Below are 21,623 nucleotides of genomic sequence, written 5' to 3'. Positions count from 1 at the left end.
CAGCCTACCCTCCCCCCGCCCCTGTCAGCCCAGCGGTCCCAAGGCGCTAGGTCGCCCCTAGCCCCTTCCCTCCTCCCATCCTTCTCAGTCCCACCCTCCTTAGCTTTGTGCCTGGGGCGCCGAGCCGCTTTCCCTCTCAGCCGCGCCTGTGGAGGAGGGATCCACTACAGAGGAGCTGCAGCTCGCTGCCCTGGGCAGGGGCACAGGTAGGTGGCGGCCGCGGGCTGGGCCGCCTACGGAGCCCTGGGCCGCGAGTGGGGGCGGGAGCGGGGTGTGAGTGAGGGGCGAAGTGGGGGAGGGGAAGACCCAGAGAGATGCGGTTGGGGTGTGGTTGGGTGAAAGGTGTGAAGAAGAGGATAAAGGAGTGTGGAAGATGGATTTAAGCTTGAGGTAGTGGTGCTGGGGTTGGGTATGTGGGCGTGTGAGAATTGGGGTTCGGGGCGGTGGGGGAGAAGGGACCAGGATTTTTGGGGTGGGCCCAGAGACGGACATGCGTGGGAATTTAGAGACATGGAGAATTGCAGTGCTTGGGAAGGGGCTTTGAGGAGTGCAAAGAGGAAAGGATATAGGATTGAAATATGAGAAAGGGTGGGGTCTTGTGGGTAGGGAAGAAAGAAGTTGGGGCTGTGGATTGTGAAGTTGAGCATAGTGAGGCCTGAAGGAAGGGGATTTTGAAGGTTGAAGGCAGAAGACAAGGAAGGAGATGGAGAGATTTATGTCCTAGGAGAGGGAACCCCAGAGAGGGGGAAGGGTGAATAAATGGTGACGGACAGAATAGATGTTGCCTGGGCAGGAGAGTGGGTGGGGGGAATGATGCGGGGAAGGAGGGAGAGGCTGGGGGAGATGGGACTGGGTATGAGAGGCAGGGAGCCAGATTTCAGAAGGGCCATGGAAGGATTAGAAGAGCATAAGGCTTGAGAGGTGGGGGCAGAGAGAGTGGGAGAAGAAAGGAGAGGTTAGGATTTTTCCGGTGGAGATTGGATTTTGTGTGTGAAGATCTAGAGTTAGCAGATAGAGAAACAGTTTCTAGATGTGGGGGAGATTGGTATGTTCCTGGAGGAAAGGAGAGAGCTGGGTATGGTACCGTCCTCTGGAGCTTGGGAGAGGAAAGGGTATGGGTGAGAAGTCAGGTAGAAAAATGCGGTTATAGGATAAAGAAATCGAAGTTCAAAATTGAATAATGGATCTGACACAGAACAATGAAGGTAAGATTAGTCAGTTATTCATGGTTTGGAACAAGTTTCTGTTCAGGTTTTTACGTTGGAAATTTTCTCCAGAATTCTGCATTTTCGAATTAACCAAGGGTGTGCAGCCTTGGGATGAAGGCCATGAATTAACAGATGTTTTCCTGGTGTGTGGATGTGGGTAATTTCTGCCCTGGCAGAAGGTAGAGGGGAAGCCTCCATGTAGCTCTGTCCTGGCTGTGTTCCCACCAGTTCTTTCCTCACATGTCCACTGTTTTTTGTTTTTGTTTTTTAATCTCCTCCCTGTCTCCCTATCCCCCAGCTTCAGCCAGTGAATACCAGAGGGATCAAACAGGTGGGTGACATTAATTTTTAACATCTTTTTTTTTACCCTTAAGGCTTATGTCATATTTTTATTCTTGAGAGACTTCATCATGCAGTGGAAAGAGCTTGAACTTTGGAGTAATACAGCCTTGAGATTGAATTCTGGCTCTGCCACTTACTAGCTCTGTTCCCTAAGTAAGTTACTTTATTTCTCTGAGGCCCTTCATCTGTTAAATGGTAATCCTGACCCCAAAGGACTGTGGAAGCTAACATGAGATTTAATATAGTACCAATCACCGTGCTTGGCAACTGATAGGTGCTTAATAAATGGTGGCTATCGTACCCACTATCATTGTCATCGTAATCTTTACTATGATTTTTGTATTATGGGGATTGTTAACTTGACTTACTAAAGTTAGGTGTTTTCTTCTCTTTCTCTTCCAATTAGATATCCATAGACTTACCTCACAATTTTAATCCTGTTGCCTCCTACTCTCCCATCTGCCTCCCCACCCCTTGACTGGGGTAGCCATGCTCTTTGATTGGTAAACTGGCTTTAAGTTATAAAAATCCATTAGGTTTAGTTATCAATTGTTTTATTTTGCTTCTTGTACAAAGAGGCTGTAGAAACCTGAGTTATTAATGGAGTATGGTTATATTTTATTGGTTTGATGAAATGGTGTGCTCCGTTGTGTTGGTTCATTTATGGGGGCCAAATACTAGAACACGCACAATCATGATGTTTTTCTGCAGTGATGTATCAGTTACAAAACTGCCCCCCTGGAGGGAGCTGAGAGACTATTAGAATGCCCCTGCTACTCTGTTGATCTAACATAAAATATAGCTAATGCAGATCTACGCTGGACATTGTTTTCTTACAGATACTGATTATTTTAATTTTCCAGTTGTATGGGGTTTTCGCCATGGTATGCCTCCTGAGGGGGCCCATTTATAGTAGACCACCCTATACAACAGCCAGGTGGAAGCAAAAAGCCAAGTACAGAAGCTTTGTGTGGAATTCTCTTGCCTTTGTGGTTCTTAACCTTGAAAGGTTTAAATACTAAAGGTTATCATCCTTAGATCATTTTATAGTACCTCACAAATTCTCAGGAAGCTCCCTGGGAGAATGCAAGATGCCCAAATTCAGTTGTAGAAATCAAAGGTTACCAGGATTCCCTGAACCAAGATGAGTTCCTCAAGTGCCATAGTTGAAGAATAGAAAGGCCTTGGGGTTTCTGGACAGGTGATGTAGGTGTACTCTTTAGGAAATATTGGATTTCTTTTCATTATTTAGAAAGAGAACTAGCATTTGATGAGTAATTTAAAGGTAAAATATAGCCAGAACTGTGCCCTTTTTAGAAAATGATCCCTAGAAGTGGAAGCTGCCAGGATTTGGGGCAGCCTGGGTTAACATCCTTACTCCGGTCCCAAGCTGCTGTGCCCTCTGCTGGATAGAATCAGACTTTTCTGATTTTCACCATAGTAGCCATCCATTCATCCATTTGTTCATTTTACTGCAAAGTTTGTGGAAGGCACTATTGGAGGGTAAGGGTTAGGAGTAATACAGATGGGCAGACCCTATTTCTTTGCCAGGGAGCCTACAATATGTTGATCCATTATAATGTTATCTTCCATTGGATTTGCCTTTCTATTAAAACCAGGTCATTCCTTTTTTGGATGATACCTGGTACCTACTTTCTGATCTATAAGTAGAGTAGGGCTTGAATATCCAGTCACAGGGACAAAGGCCAAAGGGGGTCTGCTCTATCTTCTCATCAAGATTGAAGTCTGTGAGATTGAAGGGGCCAGATGCTTACTTCTACTGGAAGAAGAGCTTAGAATTCTAAGTGAGGCATCTCCTTAGCAGCAGACTGAATACCAGCAAGACTATGAGTTTTAAGAGCTGGCACTGTGACAGTTTTTTTTCTTTTTCCTGGTTTGTAGATTTTTTCTCCTGGTAGTACTAGTAGCAGTATACTCCATCATCTGCTTTGCTTCTACCACCTGCAGGAGGGTCTGGCAAGTGGGGGAGGAGCTGCAGCTGTTGCCTGGAAGAGGAGCTGGCTCCTAGCAACAGTATCAGCAGGCCCTGCAGCTCAGAGCACTAAGCCTGTCCCTTTTGAGGTCTCACCCTTCATCTCAGTTGGTTCAGCAAATATCTGTTGAAAGCTTACTCAGTACTAGGCTCTATGTTAGGCCTGGGAAAGAGAAACAGATCAAATGAATGCCTTGCCTTCAAAGAGCTCATAGCTCTGGGGACATTAGTAAGGGAACAGACATAGTGCATGGTGCTAAGTGCCATGCAGAAGGAGTCACTGATACCCTGGGAAGGATCAGACAGGCCCACACTGGTACAGGGGTTAGGGAAGGTTTCCCAGGAGAGGGAAGGTGGCATTAATGATGAGTAGGAATTACCTACATCAGGGAAGCAGAGAAGGGTATTGCAGCCAAATGGGCAAAGGACAGTGGGACAGCCAGTTTACCTGGGTAGTATCGCACACATGGCCAGAGCAGGGCATAAGAAAATGATCAGGAAAGGGTGAAGCTCTTAACTTAAGCAGAGCCCTCTTTTCTCATGTGTTCTACACACATAATTATCCTTGGGAGAAACTGAATTATACTGCTGCCCACAAACAGGATCCACTGCTTGATCTCTAGAGACACAGCGTTTTTGATCACTGAGTTGATTGTTAGCTGACACTTTTAAGTGTCATCATAGTTACCTCCTAGCTGTACATTGATGCAGAAGAAGCTGGGTTGGTTCACTCTAAACGTCAGTGGGAGTCTTTCAGACATAATAGCTTTTTGACCTACATTATATTAAATTTCATCCCCCTTCTTCCTTTAAGCTGATGTAGAAGTGATAAATACTTTCATGTGATGTAGCAATTTCTTGTATATTTGGAAATCTCACAGTTCTTCAGGCAAACCAGTATTTATTCCAGTTAGTACTTGGGCACAAAATGTCCCCCACATGACCACATAAATACCCAACTGTTTTTGATATTTTGCGTAACGTCAAAAGTGCCCTAGTAGAGCCTTAATGGAAGTGATGCTTCAAGGGCTAGAATAGCTTTTATTTAGCTCTTGTGTTGGAGGTCTTTATTGTTAAACCCAATAAAAATTTTTTGCTTGTGGTCTGTGTAAGGTTTAGCAAATAAGTAAACTTGAGTTCTGCCAATATCTTCTCAGGGACTGCTCACATGCCAGAGCACTTTGGTAGGAATTCTGGTTAAATTAAACATGGTCCCTTTTCTCAGGAGCTCAAACCAGCAGAACACAGACCCAGAAGCAAATCAGTAGCAGAACAGTGAGCCAAGTACAACAAAGAAGTGCGTGGAAGGTGCCATGGTAGCAAGGGAATTAATTCATTTCTAGTCTATGTTCTCTGCATAAATGTGGCTTAAAAACAAATAGTAAATTCCAAATGTATAATTTGTAACTGTAAATCCATAAAAATTTTACAGTTGTAATGGATGCATGCCATTCCATGGTATGGGTGTATCATAATGTATTTAATAACACCCATTTTTGGACATTTAGGTTGTTTCCAATTGTTTTGCTAACATCAACTGTGCTTCTATAACTTTCCCTGTTGATGATTCTTTGCCCACTTCTGCAATAAACCCTCCTTAGGGTAAATTTTAGAAATAAGATTTGAGCTGGATGTTGAAAGATGAATAGGAGATCACCAGATAGACAAGAAAAGGGGTGGGAGTAAGAAAGGGCATTCCAGGTAGAGGCAGTAGAAGCAAACTCCAGTGCCATAATTCATGGGCAACTGGTAAGCTTCATTTGCCCAAACTAGCCACAGGGCCTGCCTGCTAGGCTAATAAAGCTGTGGACACAGCGAGATGATGTTACATGATACAGATGGCACTTTAACTGTATTTACTTCCTCTGTGCCTTGCTTTTACAGTCACAAGCAAAGCAATGTCTTACTACCTCAACTCAGAAAACCACCTGGACCCAGGGCCCATCTATGTGCGAGAGAATGGGCAGCTGCACATGGTCAATTTGGCCTTGGATGGTGTCAGAAGTAGCCTCCAGAAACCAAGGCCTTTCCGACTGTTTCCCAAAGGCTTTTCTGTGGAGTTATGCATGAACAGGGAAGACGATACTGCGCAGAAAGAGAAGACTGATCATTTCATCTTCACATATACCCGGGAGGGGAATCTTCGATACTCCGCAAAATCCCTCTTCAGCCTGGTCCTGGGCTTCATCTCCGACAACGTCGATCACATTGATTCCCTTATTGGCTTTCCTGAGCAGATTGCTGAAAAGCTGTTCTCTGCTGCCGAAGCCAGACAGAAATTCACAGAGCCTGGTGCAGGGCTGAGAGCTTTACAGAAATTCACGGAGGCCTATGGAAGCCTGGTGCTTTGCTCCCTGTGTTTGCGAAACAGGTAGGTATTCTGATTAGGATATTGAGTATTTTATTGGGTGTTAATTATGTCACGCTCTGGGGCTTAGTAGCTTTGAGGGCTTCCCCATCAAATAGCACTTCAATTTTGAACTTTCAGACACAAAATGATATGGGCCATTTTGAGAAAAATCATTGTTTGCCTTCACCCCTCACTCTTTCAGACAGCATTTAGCTTTGTTTTTGAAACAATTTAAAAGGATTAGTTGATTACCACAGCTCCATTAGGTAGAAAATACTCTTCTACCAACTTTCCTAGTAAGAGAAAGTAGAAAAGACAAGATGTGATCTGCCAAATATCTGTTGGTATGCTTTTGGGGATATGAAAATTAGTAACTAGAGTTCTCAGCCCTGTTCCAGTGTTCAGACCACTAGATATTGAGCATTAGATAAAAAGAAATTTTTTAAAAAATGAGTGGTTGAAATTTCAAGTACCCTAAAATTTGGAAGTTTTCAAAGATGTTCCAACAGTGGGAACTTCTGTCTTAGGAAAGCTCTGTCTTTCCTCATAGAGCAGATGTTTTGTTGTGTGTGTGACTTGCCTTGCTCATATACTTTTATGATTTATTAAAATTTTTATCCTATCATATAAAATGACTTTCAAAGTAACTACTAACTTAAAAGAATACTTTTGAAGAATGTACATAGAAAAGAATTTAAAGCAAACAAAAAAGTAGAAAGTGAAACATAAACTTCACTCCCTTCTCTTTCCTATTTCTTCTCTACAGAGGCAACTACTGTTATCAATTACTTTTACATCATTTCAGAAATACTCTGCACATACACATGCTCATATAGTTCTTCCCTTTGTCATGCAAATGGCAACACACTGCTTACACTGTTGTGTACCTTGCTTTCCTCTAATATTTTGAAAATTATTTATCAACAATACTTGTAGATTTTTTAAAATAGCTGTATAGTATACCACCGTATGGATGTTTCTGTGATTAGAAAATGTGAGACTTCCAGTCAGGATGGTGGTGTAGGTAGCCATGCTTTGCCTCCTTGTGCAACCATGGAAAGAATTAAAATCAGATCTCAAACCTAATAACACCCAGAATTAACAGAAAACCAAGTTATATGGAAGTCTGCGATCCAAGGATTTAAAGAAGACACATTCATCCAGACAGGTTGGAGAGGTGGAGTCACAGAGATGGGTGGAGAGGTGTGTGTGCAGCAAAGCGGAGTGGTGCGACTGTGGTGGAACAAAAGGGAGGAATACCTTTGGAGTGGGTGATCCCAGCCCCAGGCCAGACCACACAGCCCAGGGTTCTAGCACTGGGTGGATCCCTGTTAACCTCTGGCTGTAGAAACCAGGGTGGGGCTGGGGCAATGGAAGAAACTTTGGATTTTTGTAGCACAGTCTTAGAATGTATGTAAATGTACCCACTCCAGGATTCACCACCAGGCCAGCAGCTAGAAGGGCCCCAGTCACACACAGCAAGGAGGTGAAGTGACTGGAAACAGGGTGAATGCCAGTCAAACTGCCAGAGGCCAGGCAGCATTGTCCAATCTCTGAGCCCTCTCCACACAGCCACAAAGCAGTGGAGAGGGTTGCCTGGTCCTGGCAATTACCTAAGGCTTTGCCCCACACAATTTATAGGTGCCTTTTCTACAATAGGCCATGCTGTTAATACAGAGAGTAAAAGCAGCTTTACCTAATACACAGAGACAAACATAGGGAGGTTGCCAAATTGAGGAGACAAAGAAATATGGCCCAAATGAAAGAACAGAACAAAACCCCAGAAAAAGAACTAAGCAAAATGGAGATAGCCAACCTATCAGATACAAAGTTCAAAACATTGGTTAACAGGATGTTCAGAGAATCCCTTGAGTACAGCAAGCAAATGAAGGAAGAAATGAAGGTTTCTCTAAGTGAGTAAAGAATAATCCATGGGAAACCAACAGAGAAGGGAAGGAAGATAGGATTCAAACGAATGATTTGGAATATAAGGAAGAGATAAATATTCAACCAGAAGAAAAAGAAGAAATAAGAATTTTAAAAAACAAGGATAGGCTTAGGAACCTCTGGGACATCTCAGAAAGTGCCAACATCCGAATCACAGGAATGCCAGAAGAAGAGGAAGAGCAAGAAATGGAAAACTTATTTGAAAAAATATTAAAAGAAAACTTCCCTAATTTGGTGAAGAAAATAGACATACAAGTCCAGAAAGTCCCAAACAAGTTGGACCCAAAGAAGACCACACCAAAGACACATCATAATTAAAATGCCAAAAGTTAAAGATGAAGAGAGAATCTTAAAAGCAGCAAGAGAAAAGGAGAGAGTTACCCACAAAGGAGTGCCCATAAGACTGTCAGCTGATTTCTCAAAAGAAACTTTGCAGGCAAGAAGTATTCAAAGTGATGAAAAGCAAGGACCTATAGCCAGGATTACTGTACTAGTGAAGCTGTCATTTAGAATGGAAAGGCAGATAAAGTACTTCCCAGATAAGATAAAGCTAAAGGAGTTCATCACCACCAAGTCATTATTACATGAAATGTTAAAGGGAGTTATCTGAGAAAAAGAAAATCAAAATAATGAACATTAAAAAAATAATAAATCCACAACTATGAACGACTGAATCTAAAAACAAAAACTAAGCAAACAACCAGAACAGGAACAGAATCATAGATACGGAGATCATTTGGAGGGTTATCAGCTGGGAGGGGGAAGGGAGAGAATGGGGAAATGGTGATTAAGAAGCATAATTGGTGGGAACAAAATAGACAGGAGGAAGTTAAGAATAGCATAGGAAATGGAGAAACCAAAGAATTTAAATTCAGGACCTATGGACATGAACTAAGTGGGGGGATTGCTGGAGGGAAGGGGGGGTACCAGGCAGAAGGGGGCAAAGGGGGAAAAATTGAGACAACTGTAATAGCATAATCAATAAAATATACTTAAAAAATATAAAAGCCTACTGTTAAGATACACAATGTGATCATTAAAATAAGGCTAAACAGAAAGCATATAATAAAAAGAACAGAAAGCATAAGTTGAGCTCATATGCTTGAAAAAATAAAGAAGCATTCTTTATTTAATTGGTTCATAGGATTAATGTTTTTATCCCAGGCCAAATATTGTACTTTAAAAAGAAAAGACATAAACAGATGCAGACAAAAACAGAACCATGGACTCATGAACTTTGCAGACACCTCATGAAAACTCTGTCTTTGTGCTGTGGTCTCAGTCCAGGCTGGGCCAGTGGAAAGGAAAAAATTGCCCAGGTGACTAGTCAAGTAACATTTCATTGCAGCTTGTACATTTGAAATACATTTTACTTTTTAATCCAAGTTATTTCTGTTTATTATAGAACAATTTGAATAAATAGAATTATGTATACTTTGTCTTAAAATTATGTTATAAAGGCATTACATACTATTTAGGCAATACATAGAACTGTGATATTAAAAAAAAATAATAGTCCCACCATTCATGGTAATCATTTTCAAATATATATTTTTGTGCATTTAGAATATACTCTAATCTACAAATTGTATCCTGTTTTGGTTTTCCTTCACTTACCATTATGGCTTAAGCATTTCTAATGATAGTGAAAATGCTTTTCATCCATTTGTGAGGTTTGCCTACTGCACCAGTGGTCAGAAGCACAAGTGGATGAGAATAGCACGTTTATTCATGTTTGCTGAGCACATAAATTAGTGCAGCGTTTCTGGAAAGTAGCTTAGCAAAAAGTATCAAGAACCTTTAAAAATACCCATACCATTTATTAGCCCATTAATTCCATTTATTTACAGTCTCTTCTAATTTCTAATGTTGTAATCACATATAGGAACAAATATTTTTATATAAGAGTGTTCGTTATAGTAGTAGTTGTAATAGTGAAGCCTGAAAGCTGACTATCCAACACTAGGAAAGTAGTTAAGCAAATTGTGGTACATTCATATGATATATAACTCAAGATAATATTTAAAGAACATTTAAAATGATGTAGTGAAATGTTCATTATATACTAAATGAAAAAATAAGAATTAAAGTTACATATGCTATATGATCCTAGCTTTATTAAAATAAGAATTTTTATAATTGCATTTATAATTGAATTTTTAAAAATATAAATTACATTTTTATAATTTTTATAATTTCTCTATTTTTATAATAGAGAAAGAAAAAACCCACTGAAATATCTAGATGGTGGGATTGAAATTGGTTTAATTTTCTTTATAATTTTTCATATTTTCATAATTTTTTTCTCCATAACCTTTTGGCTCATATTATAGCATTTTCAAATTTTGCTGTCTTATTTAAATATAAATAAGATTTTCAACTGTGATAAAAAAATTCCCTTTTCCTTTTGAATTCCCAAAGGCAAAAAGAAGAGGGCAGGAGATTTGGGTTTGCATTTGCAATTCAGGACTGAAGCTGCAACAGCAAAGATTTTACCAACACAAAAGGGTTGAGGTGAAAGGGAAAGAGCCTGAGAAAATAATTGAAAATTAAATAATTGGTTAGGTGCAGGGGCTTGCGGTCTTGGGATTGAGTCACAAAGCTGCCTGCCCAAAGAAGCCAGTACCTTTGTAACCAGGTTCCACCCCTGCAGAATGGTCTCCTCCCTGTGTTGAAACCCCAGTGATTTTTCAGTCCCACTGGTGGCTGCAGGGAGGTAAGTATGTTTTCCTTAAAATATCACCCTGTGTAACTGAAGTAATTATAATAGCTACCATTTAATGAGGGCCTTAATAACCTTGAAAAAAATAATCATCAGCCCCATTTTCTAGCTGGAGAAATTGAGACTTGAAGAGGTTAAGTTACTTCTCACAATTACACAGGTAATTAGAGTTGTTAAGAATCTAAATTCACCCGATCCTGATTTAGGGGGAAAAAAGAATCTAAATTCAGGTCTTTCTGATGCTAAAATATGTCTGTAACTCTGTTGCTTCTCCACTCACTGTTTTGGAACTGTTAAGGGGCAAATTGAAGACTAATTTTGAGCAAGACCCTAGAACTTGTTATAGATCAGCGATTTTCAACCAGTGTGCTGCAAGAATTTTTAAAATATGCAATACCTGAATATTCAGTCAGAGACACCGACCTCTTTTCCCCTTAGATTGTCAAATAAAAAAAATGAGAACAGCCAATACCACAGTAGCCATCCAATGTGAATGCCCTGTCTTGAACCATAAATATATAGGTCATATAATAGAGATGCATCTTATTAGTCATGTTGCATAATAAGGTTGGATCTGATAGGTTAACTCTTGGTACTAAAAATTTTTATATAGAAACATTAGCATCTGATTTTTAAAAAATCACTTTGGATCAAAACACATAGGTAATTGCTATTGTTATTATTGTAAATCAAAATTATACCTATTTTTTTGTCAGAAGTGCAAAAAATGTATTTTTTGGTGAGCCACAGAATTTTAGTAATTAGTTTATGTGTTCCATGAGATGAAAAAGGTTGAAAGTCATTGTTCTAGATAAACATCTAGTAAGGTCTGTGGCTTTGCATGTTGGTTTCTCAGCTTTGATTTTTGTAATGTTTGTTAATTATGTTATCCTTCTCAGATAACCCATTCAGAATTACTAAAAATCTTTTGGTCAATTGATCAAAGGATGTGTGTTTTTCTTTCTCTGATTACTAGTAATCCCCCAAATCCCCATTAACCCATTTCAGCTCTGTGATTGTAAAATGGAAAGCAGCAGCTTTATTTGCAGTGCAGTTAAAATAGTCTGAGTAAATAAGGCTCATTTGTGGACCCAGCTGAGCTCCATCGGGCTGCTTAGAGGGGATATCAGTGCCCAGGCCTTCTGTAGCTAGCAGTCAGGTCAGTGACAATTTGTTGGAAGTAGGAAGAAAAGAGATTTAACTTCCCTCTTACTATCGGATTGTTACATCCTGTTTTTGGTCATTATGATCCTGCTGACAGAGATGTGAACTCTTTTTAGTGCAACCGCCACTGGTCCTAGCTTGCTGTCTCTCTGTGGAAACATCTAGACATTCCTGAGGAAAGTGGATGAGAAAGGCATGCTTTTGTCGCAAGTCAGTTTCTCTATTCTTTTAGGATCCCCTCCATTTCCTGTCACACCTAATTCCTTTTCATTTTTTCTCACTGACGACATCTAAAAGAGAAATGGCTAGAAAGCAGAGTGGAGGCCGCAGCCTGGGATGTGTAAAGCCTTTTTAATCCCCTTTTCCTCTTCAGAGGCCTCCCTGATGCTTCCTTATAAACTTGGGCAAGGTGCTCTAGTGTAATTAATTGGTTGTGCTCACTGGTTTGTCTTAAGAACCATTTAGATTAGAGTGAGCCCTCTTAGTAGTCATGCTGCACATGCTTTCAGGGTAAAGTTATCGGGTTGACAGGGACACAGTGGAGTGGGCAGCTACTCAAACTTGGGTTTGAGTAGAAAAGCTAAAATGTGATCTGCCAAATACTTCTTAGTATGTTCCTGGATGTGAAGATTAGAAGCCAGAGTTCTTGGCTCCATTTCAGTTTTCAAACCACAAAATATTGGGCATTAGATAAAACTCAGCCTTAAAGGAATGATTGATTAAACATTTTTGAGTACATAAAGTTTGGAAATTCTCCCATAAGGTGCCAACACCACTAAAGTCTATCTGTCTTCCAACAAAGCAGATGTTTTCTCCTGTGACTTGTCTTTGCTCATGTACTTTCATTTATTTACTTATTTAAAATGCTTATTCCACTCTCATGTAAAAAGACTTTCTAGGCATTCACTAATGAAAAAATTCAGTCAGTGTCCACATAATAATCAGTGAAGTCTGCTTGTTACATGGTACTTTGTCCTGATGGAATGTTGACTGCGGCACAGAGCCACATTTGGTAGTGTTTTAAAAAGAAGGAAAAGAAAAACTGCTTCTTGTTCTCCATGCCCCACAGATATCTGGTGATTTCAGAAAAACTTGAGGAGATTAAGTCTTTCCGGGAGTTGACCTGCCTGGATCTTTCCTGTTGCAAGCTTGGAGATGAGCATGAACTTCTAGAACATCTCACCAATGAGGCCCTATCTAGGTATGGCCACCATTTGCAGATGAATTGTTTTATTTTTTCAAAGGAGGGCCTGGCCTGGCTGGGTGGCTCAGTTGGAGTGCTGTCCACCAAATCTGCGGTCAGGGCACATAGCTAGGCTGCTGGTTCGATCCCTCGTCAGGGTGTGTACAGGGTGCGCACGGGAGATAACCAGTCAATGTTTTGCTCTCACATCAACATCTGTGTGCGTGTCTGTCTGTCTCTCCTTCTCCCCCTCCCTGTTCCCCCTGCCACCCTGCCTCCCTCTCTCTCTAAAATCAATAAATGTATTCTCAGATCAGGATTAAAAAATAAAAAAAGGTATGATCCAACAAGGTCATCTTGAAGAATGCCTATTACTTCACAAACCTGTGTTTATTTGCTTTTTTTTTTTTTTTCCATAAAATTCTCAATTTCCATTTACTTGGTAGAAGCAATGTAGATTGGACATCTCTTACAAAAGTAAGTCAGTTGGTAATTTTTCTAAATAAACTATTACAACATGTACTACTTAAAGAGTACATGGGTTAAAAAATGATTTTGGCTTTTGTCTAGTCCTAATTCATTCTAGCAAGAGATGAGAAGTTATATAGTTTTCCATAATTATCATTTTCTATTTTAACTATCAATGAATTACAAATTATTTTAAAAGTAAACTACTAAAGACAACCAAATACATCCTTTTCAAAAGAACCATAATTTAAAGAAATCACCCAGTTCATACCGATCACACATAATCCGACTAATCTCAGTCTGGACAGCAGAGAGGAGGCCAAATGGATTCCTCTGTGGTTTCAGAAGCACCCAGAGGAATAACAGCATTACAAACCTGAGTCTAACTTGCTTCCTGGGACCTTCCTAGGACAGACACCCACATACGGCTCCGTACAAAGGTATTTTTGTGTGAGTTAGTAAAAGTTCAGATTTCTTCCTGTGTGTGGGACAGTGAAGCACATTAATACACCAGTGTCAGATTAGCTGCATGGATTGGGTTATGGGTATACCTTAAAAACCCGATCTGAAAATCTGGATTTATAAAGCTAGTTAAATTTAGAGGATTGTTTGTTTTGTCAAAAGAATTCTCATAGGAGTTCTTTAGGAGACCTTCCTGACATATTTAGAGTGTTTTTAGTTTTTACACAATATTTTTTTTTAGGAATGCAGCTTTTGTGTTTAACGAGGTATATTCATCTCCTTAATGAAATCCATTTATCTCTTTTCACCATATACCTTCAGTGCCTTCTGCCATCTGAGATTAATACTACATGACACTTTGTTCCCTAAGGTAACACTCACTGAGTAACTGAAATGACACCAGCAGATATTTAACTCCATTAAATGCATTGGGTGTGAAACAGCAGGGGGCAGAGGATATTTTATATTTTTAAATGAAACTTATGAAAGCATGTTATACCTAGACTTTCTCAAACTCTCTTTGAGTAATTTACTTATGGACTTTGTTTCCTTAGTGTAACTCAGCTCCACCTGAAGGATAATTGTTTATCCGATGCCGGGGTACGGAAAATGACAGCGCCTGTTCGAGTGATGAACAGAGGCCTTGAAAATCTAACGTTACTAGACTTATCTTGTAAGTTTTACCAGAAATTAGAGATTATTAATGTTGAAAGAATGGCCTTAGAAATCATTTGGTTCTTCCCTTCATTTTAGAGGTGATAAATTGAAGGGACTTTCCTAAGTGCCACAGCAAGTTAGTGGCAGAGCAGGACTAAAGCCAGAGGCTCCTGACTCCTGGCCAAAACCTCTCTGGCACGCTGGCACCTCGTTACGGTAGGAAAGGCCCTTACGGTTTCATCCATGCCGCTCACTGTGCAGACAGCGCAGCCTGTCATCATATTCGTAGCATCTATAAAGCACGTTTGGTTCATCTTTACTTTCTTTGAGTTGCTTGTCTGTCATCTAGGTCTTTTTTATCCATATTTGCTTGATGGAAATCTGGATGAATCCACAATTATGATAACTTACTCAGGATTAACCAAATACTGACACCAATGGTAGATAGTTGATAGGGATCATTTACAATTTAATTGTGCATCCATTGAATGTATGAAAGGCAGGATGGTATGATGTCAAAGGAATAGAAAGAGCAGGGTTTGAGGTCAGAGGATGCTCCTTGCTCTTTTACTCTTATTAGCAGCTGTGTGCCCTTGGGAAAGTTATTGAACCTCTCTGAGCCTTGGTTTTGACTTCTGTAAAATGAAGATGATGATGAATGTTCTGCCTTCCTCCCAGGAAAGTGTATTCATTCAACAAATATTTTTTGAGCATCTACAGTGTCTCAGGCACTGTGCTCATGGCCTTGAGGACTCAGTGCTAAATGTAATAACTGTCTGATATGAGATGGTAATATAGAAGAGAGGATTCTGGGAAAAAAGCAAGTAAGAGTAGTAATAGTCCCTGTGTTTTGAAAACCTTTTTAAAATAAATATTTTTACTTTGGAAGTGAAATGGCTGTGAATAAAGTCTGATGAACCATTTTTTTTTTTTTTATTGTTCAATTACAGTTGTCCTCATTTTTTCCCCATTATCCTCTCCTGCCCTATCCACCCCACAATGAATCATTTTAATACATGTTTATATATGTTGTTTCCATATGGTTATAAATTGAACCCTTTGGGGTAACACCTGGGTCATTTTTTTTCTCCTAACCCCCAGCTCCTAGAAAGTTAAAGCTATAAAGGACCTTAAGGATCATCTCATGTGTGGCTCTTCATATCACAGCTAGAATAAAGATCCCTATATTTAATTTACTCGGAAAAGTTTGTTCACTCAATATTTTATATTTTATCATCATTTGACCTTTTTCTGACCTTATTGTTGGCATTTTAGCAAAGTTATTTTGTAACTGAATACTACCTGTGTTTTTGACACCTAGGTAACCCCGAGATCACAGATGCAGGAATCGGATACCTCTTTTCTTTTAGAAAACTAAACTGCTTAGATATCTCTGGGACAGGGCTTAAGGTAGGACTTTTACTCCCTTCTGTTATTTTTCCACATTCCCAGTTTGATATTTTGCTTCTGTTAATTGGTGTTTAGAGAGGGCTGGTATTTATGATGGTGTTCATTTCCTACTGAAGGCAAGTGCTAACAGATGTGTGGGCTCCCTGCTCTGTCTTCCCCTCACTAGGACGTCAAAGCTGTCAAACACAAGCTCCAGACACACATAGGCCTTGTCCACTCCAAAGTGCCTTTGAAGGAGTTCGATCACAGTAACTGCAAGACTGAGGGCTGGGCCGACCAGGTACTGCATGGTTTTTCACATATAGTTAGTACGGTTTTTCATTGTAACTCTAAGAGTCTTATTCAACACTTTGAACAAATGTTAATCCTGTTAGTATTTCCTGGCTTAATTGTCACCTTCATGTCAAATTGGAGACACTGATGCCCTGCAACTGACCCAGCTACTTAAGGAAAGGTGTTACATGCCTGTCCTTAAATCTTATGCTCTGGTCACTAGATTATGCCTCATATCTTATTGGACCTCAGAGAAAAATGCCATCTTATAAAGATTCTGAAAATAAATGTATTATGGCTTCTATGAAAATATCAGGATGACCCAACTTCAGGAGGACAGATTTTTCTTAGTAGTCTAGAAAGAGTTAAGTCACACCAATAACGATTTAAATCTGACTCTTCCTCTTTTGGGGGCAATTTTCCTACATCTCAGAGCCTTAGCGAGGACAGGTCTTTTTGTCCTTCTCTCACTGAGCATTCCCATTTTCATCTTCTTGACTGAACTTTACTTTGAAGAGTCATCTCATCTTGATGGTCTCCCTCAACTTGGTAAAGTACAGACTTAAGTAGGAAGTCAGAAGGTAACCAAGTATACAGCACCAGTAGATGCCAGCTTGCCTGTGACTGGTGCCTTTCTCCTTCCCACACTTTAATAAACCAATGGTTCTTGGTGGAGACTTAGAGGACTCCCCAAACTGTTTTGTTCTGGGTGTCTCCTTGGTGGTAGCTGTAATGCATGATGATGGACCTATCCAACTGCCTGATCATAGCATCACCTCCCTAGGGGTAAACAGGAAGAGGTGCTGGTGAGTCACTGTTTCAGAAGCACTTTGAAGTTGGTCCAGAAAATGCATGCTGAAATAATTATCTTAGTGCGTGGCCAGACACAGTCTGTAGCACTGTGTGAACCCTAGACATAGCAGTAGTGAACTCAGGGCAGGTAGGTGTGGGATAGTAATATAAAGGCTTGATGTAGCTTGGTAGCAGGTGTCGTGGTGGAAGGAGCACAGGCTGTGGAGTCAAAGAGACGTGGGCTTGGCATCCTGGCTTGATAGCCCAGTAGCTGCATGACTTCAGGAAACTTTGAGTCTCTGTTTCTTCATCTGTAAAATGCAGAAGCCAGGATCTCTCTTGCAGAGCTTGGTAAGGGTGAAGGAAAACGCCTAGCAGCCTGACCTGAAAGTAAGCGAATTGGCCTCTGCACAGCTTCATGCCATGCAGCCTCAGCCTCACTTCTCAGGCTCGACTGCAGCGCTTTCTCTCTCTTGTTGATCACTCATTGAAACTGTTTCAGGCCGACTCTGCTCCTCCTGCCTCACTCTCAGCAGGTGACACAGAATGAGACTGTCTGACAGAAGTGCCCTTACTGCCCTATCTCTGTCTTAACTTTTCTTTGTTTCTGCAACTAGATTCTACTTCCCTCCTATCTAAAGGGAAAAGGGCATCATTTTGTTCCAGAGATAAGCCTTTTAGAGGTTTTTTTTTTTTCTTTTTCAGTTCTCTGCCCTAAGATCATCAGCTTTTCCTGCACTTGTACTAACAGTTATTTCCCTCTGCTGCCCCACCACCGCATCTTCAGTCGTACCCTAGGCTGGCCATTTCCTTTCTCTGTATAAACATACTTGATCTACTGTTAGTCTGACATGTTCCTCATTCCCCAGCAGAACTGTGAGTTTTTTATTATCTCTCCCACTTCCTCATTGCCTACTCAGTTCTTAATCTTTTTTTCTTAATAAATCTCTTTATTTATTTTTAGAGGGGGAGGGAAATAGAAAGAAAGGGAGAGAAACATCAATGTGTGGTTGCCTCTCATGCGTCCACTACTGGGGACCTGGCCCACAACCCAGGCATGTGCCCCGACTGGGAATCCAACTGGTGGCCCTTTGGTTCGAAGGCCAGCACTCAACTTAGTCCACTGAACCACACCAGCCAGGGCTCAGTTATTACTCTTTTCTAATCTAGGCCTGGCCTCCACTTCTCTATTGCAGGTGGTCCCTCGAAGGTAATGTGTGATCTCATTTTTCACTTGCATTGGCTTTTCTTCAGCATTGATGTAACATGTCCGCCCCGTGCTTTTTCCTCTCGGCCCTTCTCCTGGCTCCCCCGGACTTTATCACTTCTCCACCTAGCTCTTGCTGATTACTCTCCTCTTCTCTGATACCTCCCCTCTCTCTCCTGGTGATCTCAACTGTTCTTGGAGCCTTAACTATCCCTATGGGAAGGGTTCTACCTTCTCTCACACACTGGACCCATTCCTAAATATCACCCATAAATCTCTACCTGGTACCTCACATTCAGCATGCCTAGAACCTAACTTATTTTCTTCTTCCCTGTCCCCAAGCTCTTCTGTTGACATTCTGGTTTCTCAGTGGCAGCACTGTTTTCCCAGTTGTCCCCTGAGTCACTAGATTCAGGAGACCTGTCTGCATTTTCCACAATCGGAAAGAATCATAGAAGGGGTGATAGTGGGTATTTACTGAGTGCCGTTTGTGTGCCGGTCACTGTGCCACACCCTTCGTGTGTGTTGTGTCGTTTAACAGATGAAGAAATTGAGACTCAGAAATTAAATCACTTGCCAAGGGTCGCCTGGCTAGTAGGTAGTAGAGCTAACTCTGGAATTGTATTCTTAGACTGTGTTGTACTGCTCTGTGTCCTGAAAATGTTTTTCTTTATGATCATTCATTGCATACCATAATGAAAAATATTAAATTCAGTTCTTGTTTCTCATGGTATAAGTGAAATAATCATTTATTTATAGCTTATACTTGGCCAAAGTTCCAAAAGAATTTGAGGTAGCGTATAATAAAAATACATTTGCAATGGTTGTAAAAACGGAAGCTGATCATGAAGTATCTTGAGAATATGGAAATGTGGACATTTTACACACAGACTTTAAGTTATAGTTAATGTATTTTAAGGCTCATGCCTAAGAGTGTGTGAGTAGTAATCACTAAGGTTTTGGCTTTTTCTAGATTTAAAGATTTATTTATTTACTTTTAGAGAGCAGGGAAGGGAGAGAGAGAGGGAGAAAAACTTCAGTGTAAGAGAGAAACATCAATCAGTTGCCCCTCGCACGCCACCCACCGGGGACCTGGCCCCAACCCAGGCATGTGCCCTGACTGGATACCGAACCGGCGACCTTTTGGTTTGTGGGGTTTGCGGTACGATGCCCAACCCACAGAGCCACACCAATCAGGGTATGATTAAGTTTTAAATTTTATTTAGTTTAGGGAAATGCCATTTATTTCCAGCTTGGAATAGAGATGAAAATTGGAAGTGAGCTTTATAGATGTTTCCTAAGTAATGCAAATGCACATATCCAACATATTTGTAATCCCTGTGTTAAAACAGGAAGTCCAGGTGTGGCGTGATTCTTATCATCAGTCACCTGAAGTCAGAGTACCACAGGGGTCTATGTTTACAGAAAGGAAACAAAGGAGAACAAGGAAGGTTTGAGATTAAAAGCTTGAGATTTTGTTCAGATTCACATCTTTTCAAATATGTTTTAGATTGTTCTGCAGTGGGAGCGTGTGACTTCGGAAGCTGTGAAGCCAGGACAAGCCTTAGAACCTCGAAAGGCAGCTCAGCACTTCTGTGAGAAATTCTTTTTCCTCTGGAACTTTTGCCCTTAGGTTTTTGCACCCTAACTTAAAAGAAGTTAGCTTATCCTCACAAAGTGGGAAATTTAATTGTGATAGTACTGACTTAATTAGGGCACCAGGACTTGTGTTCTCTCAACATAGCTTACAGTGCTACGTCCGCACTTGGCTTTGAGCGCCAGTACCAGGAAAATAGCTTATTAAATGTATGTATGGGTTTATACTCCATCTTGTTCCAAAAATGATTTGCAGTGGCACCAAAGTAGACATATTATAGAAGGTTCAAAAGGGATTAAGTGTAGCCAAAAAGTAGAAGCAACTCACGTGCCCAAGAACAGATGAATGGATAAACAAAATATATTTTTTACATATGGTAGAATATTATTCAACCTTAAAAAGGAAGGAAATTTTAACACATGCTTTAACATGGGTGAAACTTGAAGACATTGCACTTAGTGAAATAAGCCGGTCAAAAAATAGACAAGTGTTGAGTAATAATTATGAGGCTCCTAGAATAGTCAAGTCCATAGAGACAGAGGGTGGAAGGGTGGTTGTCAGGGCCTGGGGAAGGGACTGTGGGGATTTATTGTTTAATAGGTTGGAGTGGCAGTTTTGCAAGACAAAAAGTTTTGGAGATAGATGGTGGTAATGGTTGTACAATAATGGGAATGTACTTAATGCCACAGAGCTGTATACTGAAAAATGGTTAAAATGGTAAATTTATTTATGTATATTTTACCCTAATTTTTAAAAATGAGGTTAAGTGATGAAATCAAAGTGAAGAAAAAATAAAGGTAACAAAGTAAGAAGCCAGGGAATACCAAGAAAGAAAAACACATAATGTGTTATCTGCTAGAGTTGTGCTATAAATCGGGTTCACAGAAGACAGTCACGTCCAGACTTTGAATAGTAATAGCTAACATTTTCTTAGCTTTTACTGTGTGCCAAGGATTGTCCTAAGCACTTTATGTACATTATTTTATTTATTTTCACATCACCCTTATGCAATAGGTTTTATATCTCTGTAAAGATGAGAAAACTGAATCTCAAGTCACTTGCCCAAGGCCTCTTATCCATGAAGTGGCTCATACATGCCTTCAGCCAGTGCTGAAGCGGTGATATGCCACTGTCACTTTATAGGGACTCAAAAGGGAATAAAATCAATTCAGGCATCACTCTGTTTAGGCCATTGTCACTTTCTTTGGATCACCCTTCCCTTCTGTCGTTCTTACAGATGGGAAGCGGGCGCGAACAGAAACCCCGGTGAAGTGTCCCCTGGCAGACCCCCACGTGAACTCTTCTGAGAAACTTCAGTTCTATAGAGAGAAAGCCCCAGACTGCCACGGGCCATTGTTGAAACGTGAAGCTATCTCAAGCCAGGAGTCAAAGAAGACCAAGAAGAGAGGTTTTGAGGAGCCAGAAAAGGAACAGAGTAATTCTTCACAGTCTTCAACGCAGAAATACGTGTGTCTTGCTGTGGAAGACTGGGACTTGTTAAATTCCTATTGATTGGCAGAAGTTGACCGTTTTCCCCCCAACTCTAATGTATGAGGAAAGGGGGCTGATGTTTTTTCTTTTTTGTTTGAATTTACCTATGACATTAGTATAGCAGGCAGATATTTCTACTTTTGTGGTGGGGGAGGGGAATGCTATGGAAGTATGTAATAATTTCTAATGTATATTTTCAATACATAGTAATTTTTTCAAATAAACATTTTTTGCTGTCTTTAAGTTCTACGTATGAAATGTGGACTGGAGCCATAGGAAATAACACTGGTTTGCAGTGAAAGGCCACCTGAAATAACGAGGCTGCTTAGCATGATTTGTTGCTACTCCGATTTGTCC

At 40.5% G+C, this 21,623-nt stretch overlaps 1 protein-coding gene across 3 annotated transcripts; it reads left to right on the top strand.

Annotated features, from left to right (window-relative positions):
- Positions 1-5: 5 nt before the first annotated feature.
- Positions 6-21,509, top strand: LRRC42 (leucine rich repeat containing 42). 3 transcript variants are annotated; one of them, XM_045858559.1, is made up of 9 exons: positions 6-206; positions 1,583-1,703; positions 5,428-5,914; positions 12,796-12,927; positions 14,394-14,512; positions 15,818-15,906; positions 16,073-16,186; positions 19,689-19,773; positions 21,013-21,509. In XM_045858559.1, exons 3-9 carry the CDS (start codon positions 5,442-5,444, stop codon positions 21,285-21,287), a joined length of 1,287 nt encoding a protein of 428 aa, XP_045714515.1. In that variant the 5' UTR covers positions 6-206; positions 1,583-1,703; positions 5,428-5,441; the 3' UTR covers positions 21,288-21,509. The 3 variants fall into 3 exon arrangements, with proteins under 3 accessions (XP_045714515.1, XP_045714493.1, XP_045714504.1); XM_045858537.1 differs by lacking the exon at positions 1,583-1,703 and adding an exon at positions 1,507-1,539; XM_045858548.1 differs by lacking the exon at positions 1,583-1,703.
- Positions 21,510-21,623: the final 114 nt, after the last annotated feature.

The sequence above is a fragment of the Phyllostomus hastatus genome, unplaced genomic scaffold (genome assembly GCF_019186645.2).
Source record: "Phyllostomus hastatus isolate PE091 unplaced genomic scaffold, TTU_PhHast_1.1 phas_contig_147, whole genome shotgun sequence".
Lineage (NCBI taxonomy): Eukaryota > Metazoa > Chordata > Mammalia > Chiroptera > Phyllostomidae > Phyllostomus > Phyllostomus hastatus.
Note: the sequence above shows the minus strand (reverse complement) of the source record. Positions and strands in the feature narration are given on the sequence as shown.

Bases quoted from the DNA above. Each gene is read 5' to 3' on its own strand.
- LRRC42 (XM_045858548.1), top strand. From the start codon at position 5,442: ATGTCTTACTACCTCAACTCAGAAAACCACCTGGACCCAGGGCCCATC. The intron at 12,928-14,393 runs GTATGGCCACCA...TTGTTTCCTTAG, and splicing joins ACCAATGAGGCCCTATCTAG to TGTAACTCAGCTCCACCTGA. The intron at 14,513-15,817 runs GTAAGTTTTACC...TTTGACACCTAG, and splicing joins AACGTTACTAGACTTATCTT to GTAACCCCGAGATCACAGAT.